General features: G+C 38.6%; 1 protein-coding gene across 1 annotated transcript in view; it reads right to left on the minus strand.

The window, feature by feature from the left end:
* LOC103174681 overlaps nt 1-5,825 on the minus strand; it is an 89,916-nt gene extending 84,091 nt beyond the window's left edge. Inside the window, exons 1-3 of the mRNA XM_007887180.2 lie at nt 5,814-5,825; nt 4,042-4,201; nt 1,615-1,738 (exon numbers count right to left, since the gene is read on the minus strand). Of these exons, the coding sequence (XP_007885371.1) occupies nt 1,615-1,738; nt 4,042-4,131 (214 nt within the window). The 5' untranslated portion in view covers nt 4,132-4,201; nt 5,814-5,825. The remainder of the gene's footprint in view (nt 1-1,614; nt 1,739-4,041; nt 4,202-5,813) is intronic.
* Nucleotides 5,826-6,490: the final 665 nt, after the last annotated feature.

Genomic DNA, 6,490 nt, shown 5'->3' on the forward strand with positions numbered 1-6,490 from the left:
AAATTAAGGATTGGGTAAAAATGTTCGTGTGTAGGTAGTGGAAATAAATAATATTAATAAGAAGAATCCTTACATTTGATATAGCGCCTAATTACATCTTCGAAACGTCTCAAAGCACTTCACAGAATATACTATTAAGTGAATTGACTCTATATTTTGTAGGCAAAACATGGCAGCCAATCGCGCACAGCGGTGCCCCACAAACAGTCGTGGATTGAGTGACCAAATCATTATTTTTTAGTCTTAAAGAGTCTAAAATAAAATACTACTGATATTGATTCTCTGCAACGGTTCGATCACAGTTAAAATAGAAACAAACTACTCTACAATCTGTACAGGACACGCTGGTGTAGAATTCACTTTCAGCCACTTTGCCCACCTCGACCAAAATCCCCTGTCTTGCACCCTCCCTCTCTGCTGGTAATTACTATCTTCCAGGTTTCCACTCTTTCTCTGCAAAGTGCTTTGAAAGGTTATCCTACGTGAAAGATGTTATGTAGGTGAAAATGATTGTTATTTTTACTATAAGGTATCTATACCAGGCAATAGATGCCCATTCCCATCACTGAACGCAATGCTGATTTACAAAGGGGGAGGTAATCCAGAATTTCCCAGTTACACTTCCCATCCCCGCCACCACTGCAAATTAGACCTAAACTCCGCCTACTGAAAAGAAATTTCTTGCACATTGACATTCACCTGGAGTAAACAAAATCAAATCAAAATAAAACATTTTGCATCCCCCCCCCACCCCCCCACATCTAGCATTTTATAAAGCAGCCCAGCTTTAGAACCCACAATTTACACCTCAAAATGACCCTCTCCAGATGACTACATTTACAACCCTTTTTCCAATAGGAGAGAAAAATTGATAGTAAGCCTCATCTGCTTGGTCCTTTGCATCAACAGGAGCTTAAGGAATAGTCCTGTTATCTCCAGCTAAGGTTCAGGAAAAGTTGAAATGGGAGACGTGAGGCAGACCATACACCAGTGGAATATTAGGCCATAGAGCCTAACCTCCACCCAATGGGAGGCTCTATCAAATGCAGTGATTAACATTATCATAAAGAACTTCATGAAGGAAAAGATTTCTACCCTATAACCTTTATTATTATTGGTGGAACGCACCAGATTTTGATTGTTAGAGCTTCACAAATAATACAATCCAGAACAAATAGCAAGCACTGTACATGCAACTCGTCTGTCAAAACAACACTCTGTCAGCACTTTAGCCAGTGCGTTAAACAGAGGAGGACACTGCAATTTATGTATCTGTCCTCAAAAGAGCATCAATTTAAATCCAAGAAAGCAAACATTTTTACAACACTATTAACCTAATTCTAATATTCTAGTCTAAATATTTGCTTTCCTGAAATTAACTTGTATTTACTTTTGCTTTTCAAAGAGATGAACAGCACAAATTGTGCAGTACTTACCCTCTTCTTACTTTTACATCTTGTTCCTCCAGTCAATCTCCTAAATTTCATAGCCATCTTTTGAGAAGCTTATGGTGCAGCTTGCCAGCCCATGGTTTTCTTTTGCTGTCTTTGCTGGATTTCCTCTCAAGTGTGCACTGTGGGATGATATTTTATGATGGCACTTGGAGGTACTTACCTGTGTGGAAAGTGCCTTCTTGATTCTCCCTCCTGTGGTGTCCAATTGTCACAGGTCTAGTGTGTGGAAATGGCCACTTGTACAATATGTGCCACACTGACAGTAAAAATAGCCACCTTGAACTCTGTGGAAACACAGCAGTAAAACAACTAAGATCAATAATAATTCCAGGAGAGACAAAAAGCAGAATGACTAGCAGGATAGCAATTTGCCTCATAGTGCTTGACGTTATCATCTGGTGTAAAGATGGCTATCTCTTCCTTAGCTTGCAGACAATCAAAAAGAATAAAAGGATGTTGGGCTTTTAATGAGCACAGAGATTCAGGACTTTACAATAGTTCCATTTAACTCGAATGTAGACTTCACCCACATAAGACATTTTAGACTTTTTTCATATATGCTACGATATGAAGCATAATATAATAATAATAGGTAATGCAAGGTAAACAGAGGCGTGTGGAGTAAGTAAACTTGCTCAACGTTTTGTCCTGTCTGGGAATTGAACCCAAGCCCTCTCACTTGCGAGCGAGTGCTCTAACTACTAAGCTACAGGACTCCCCATTCTAATTATATAATAATAATAAGAGTATTGTATTATTGTATTATTGTAATAATAGAACATTCCAACAATATAAAATGATACAACTAGCCATGACCTTAATTCAATGAATTATGACATCTACACTATACAGTACAGTATTATCTGCTGCATACACACACACTCACACGCACACCTAACATTAACATCAATTCTCCTTCAGGTCATCTACGTTCAGTTTATTTTTTATGGTCCAGCTCCTCTACTTTGTTTTTAATTGAGCCTGGGTGAAGGGCCAAAGCCATTGTGCATTACAGCACCAATGTTAAAAGGATTATTCTACATGCTTGATTTGTTGCAACCCCCATAGGAGTGAACATACTTCGAGAGGGAACAAAATAGTTACACAAGTCAGCAGAAACACAGGTGTCGGAGTCATCCCATGCATCTACATCTAAACACTAGCAATTTAAGCGCAGTTAAATGTTATTTATAGTAACAGGCCAAATTTCAACTGTTTAATGAGCAGGTTAACATTTGTAAAGGTGATAACACAGAGCCTTTAATTCTCCGTTTCAACATATATTGTGACAAACGTGTTCAGTTCACGAGACTTTCAACAGAAATAAATGAAAGAAAAAAAATAGGTTATTAAAAATAAACATTTTTGTTCCAGTGAGTTCCAGTTAATTATATCCCAGAGTTCTATTTTTTTTTAAATTCAGGTGAAAAATTAATGGCTTCCTGTGCGCAATTGTTAGTAGATAAAGTACGAGGTTACCTCTGAGCTCCATCAAATGATTCATGTTCAAATAATTGTCTGTGCGACTATCACGCTCTTCTGCACGTGTGAGCTGACTTGCCAGTTTCGTGTGAATCCGGCAGTCCCAGCTCCACACGATAAAACCTAGTGTTTGGGTAGCTTAGGGAAAGGGAGCTTGGCTGGAAGTTAAATGGATAAAATCACTGTGAAGCTGCAATGATAATTATATAAGAAAGCTCTGCAGGAGAGACCTACTTCTTCTTCATTTACCGATCTTCTGAATTAAAATTGTTATAATACATTTAACACATGCATACTTTATGGACCATCTCTGCCTAACGTTCATTCGTTTAGTCAGTGAGAAACTACCTGTTCGAAAATGATGGATCCAGTTTTAATTTCGAATGATTTCCAGAACTAAATGCAAAACAAAAATAATTTAAATATCACGCCCTAATCTTTCTAAAAGGCAGGGAATGTTGTGCTTCAACGATGCACTTTAATTGCCAGCTGTTCTCATTCTGAGCAATATATTGTGGTAACATAATGTCACATTGTCTAGTGAACATAAACAGACTTACAATTAATTACAGCAAATGTTAATATTACAGGAACAAGAACAAAACATCTCATCCTAATCTGACTACGCTGCAGCCTTTTGCAACACACTCTGTTGCATTCTGTCAAGTCTCACTCTTCCTGTTCCCGTTACCAAAATGGGCAAGTGGGTTTTTTAATGTTCACTGGGCATTCTGAAGCAAAGTAATAAACTGCAATGTATTTGTTGATCATAATAAAATCTGGCATTCAAAATGGCTGTCTTCAGCCGCTACAGATCTGTGTCCTTGAACTACATATGAGCGTCTTTACTGTCAATCGCAACACCCTCAATCGCATCTTCCCCATATACTGTACAGGCTTCTGTCCACACCTGGAGTGTTTTGCTCAATCAGCCAGTATAGTGTTAGAACAACAGCCTTCAACATTTCTATAGCCTGAAATTGTAGGGCATTCAGATTTCATTGAGTAACTGGCCTTCAGCAGCATAAATGGTGAGCTAGATGAGCGACTTTCTCAGAAAACACAATACCTAAAAGGGACACCTATCTTTTATAGCAACCCCTACCTGTGGGTCCCTCTGTGAGCTCAGTGTAGTGGCCTCATTCTGCTTCCAATCTTCATCAGTGTTCTGATAGATGCCAACAAAAGCATTCATTTTTGCAGGTGACACAACACACCATACAGTGGTTAAGTCCACGTTGGAAAGACAATCGGTGCCTGAATCACTGAAAGCAGATATCGACAGAATAGTTCAGTAAGCAGACAAATGGTGTGTTACCTTCAGTGACTGAGAGGACCAAGTCAATAACTGTCAAGAAAGACTGATCGTGATAGTGCCCACGCACCTCTACTCCACAAGGAACGAGAGCCGTCTCCAGTTACAACTATTTAACACCTTGACTTGGTGATCGCATGTGATCAACAATAAGGGGACAAAGTGGCACAAACGCCTGGAAAGGCTGATGAAAGGTTTGGCCTCTTCAAGAGAGATTGGCTCAACTTGTCATCTCAGTGACATCAATGCTCTCCAAAGCCTAAAGCCACCCAACGATGTAATAGTGCAGTTCCCTCTGGCAAACTGTGGAGCAAATCCATCTCCTGCTCCTAGACTCAGATGGCACCTCTCACAATGCTTAAAAGATGTGGCCAGATTGTCGATCCTCTACCAGATTACAAGCAAAGCAGGGCCATGGGAACTGAAGCCAGACCTCCGCATTAACGCCAGGAGCACACAAGCTGCTACAGCTGCACCTCAACATTCTGTGTAAATTTCAAAAGGTCTGCACAGAATGTCGGTGGTGAATATGCAGACATTGGGGTTTATTGCTCACACACACACCACTAAAAGTAAAAAATCTTTTTCATTACAATAGGACGTTACACGAAAAAGATTCAACAAAAATAATTGCTATTTTTAGTGATTCGGGTAACTCGTTCGGGTTTAGTACTATATAGGGAATGTTTGAAGAAGTTTTAAATGTGATTAACTTTATACGTCAGGGATAATTTTTAAAATTAAAATAGTCAATGCACTCTGATTGATTCACTTGTGGGGAATGGGGGGTGGGGCAGTGCAATAACACTGCAAATGAATCTCGCTTATACTGAATGCAAACATCGCAAGATATATTTTGACACAAGGTATTGTTTAATTGTTTAAATTAAAATAAGAGACATTTTCTGTAAATTTTCTCCTCTCATGTTCTGAAATGGTTCGTGCAGGCACGCAGCTAAGCAGACCCTTTTGGTCTAATTCTTGATTCTTTCACACCTGAAATCTACAGCAAATGAACTTTCCAATAGGAGTTACAACATAGGGATCAACGATGGGAACCCTTTTAATTTCCTCTTTTCCTAGCTCAAGACACTGAAAGCACCCACTATGGCCTTGGCTAAATTAAACTAACTCAACACAAACCAGAGCTTGATCCTCAGTCCATCCTAGTTTGGTTCAGTATCAAAGCACATGGTGCATTTACCCACTGAGCCAGAAGAAGAATTCTGAGGAATAGATTTTAATAGAATTACGTGAAAACCTTAAATTGGTATTCAAAAGTGAACTATGAATTTAGCTCATCCACATATTGTGTCAAATAATAATAATAATCTTTGCATTTGAGACGTCTCAAAGCGCTTCACAGGATATACTGTAAAGTGAATCGACTGTATATTAATCGTGGATTAAGTGACCCCATTATTATATTTTAATGTTTTTTAAAATGAGAATGAAGAACAAGCATTGGAACTTGAACTCATGGATGTTCAAATGGTTTTAAATGATACCAACATACATGAATCATGTTGAATACTGAGAATCATAGAATCATAGAATCGTACCGCACAAAAAAGAGGCCATTCGGCCCATCGAGTTTGTGCCGGCTCTTTGAATAGAGCAATGTAATGTCAATCCCACTCCCCTTTTCCCATAACGCTGCAAAGCCGTCCTCCTCAAATACCGGTCCACGTTTGTCCTTCTGTCCCTTTTTGTACAGGGGAATCACATTGGCCACTCTCCAGTCCTCTGGCACCACTCCTGTGTCCAACAAAGATTGAAAAATTTTGAAAAAGATTGAAAAATACTGACAGTTTTGGAAATATATTTTATTGATATACAATTTGTATTTGTTCTTGTCAATGCAGTCAAAAATAAAAAAGAAAGCATCTTCAATGCTTTTCCAAGCAACTCTGCTCACTGCAATTCCACTTCGGAAAATAAAATCATTGGTTTCTTTCAGACACCCCAGGAGTTCAAGGATTTGGGGGCAAGATTGTAAGCCAAATTAAATGCTGAAATTGAATGTATTATTTGCCACAAGATATAAAGCACTCTCTGTCTTACTGTGTTTTATTCAATCATAACCCCTTTAGTTCTTATTTGTTTAGTTTCAAGGGAATATGACAAGTATGTTAAAAGTCTTCTTTGGAACAAAAACTAAACTTTAAAATGGCTGTCCTTGGCAACACATTTAGAAATAATTACTCTCCACTCTCAATAATATGTCCGTGAGTCACTA

The sequence above is a fragment of the Callorhinchus milii genome, unplaced genomic scaffold, assembly GCF_018977255.1.
Source record: "Callorhinchus milii isolate IMCB2004 unplaced genomic scaffold, IMCB_Cmil_1.0 Scaffold5, whole genome shotgun sequence".
In the NCBI taxonomy this organism is placed as follows: domain Eukaryota; kingdom Metazoa; phylum Chordata; class Chondrichthyes; order Chimaeriformes; family Callorhinchidae; genus Callorhinchus; species Callorhinchus milii.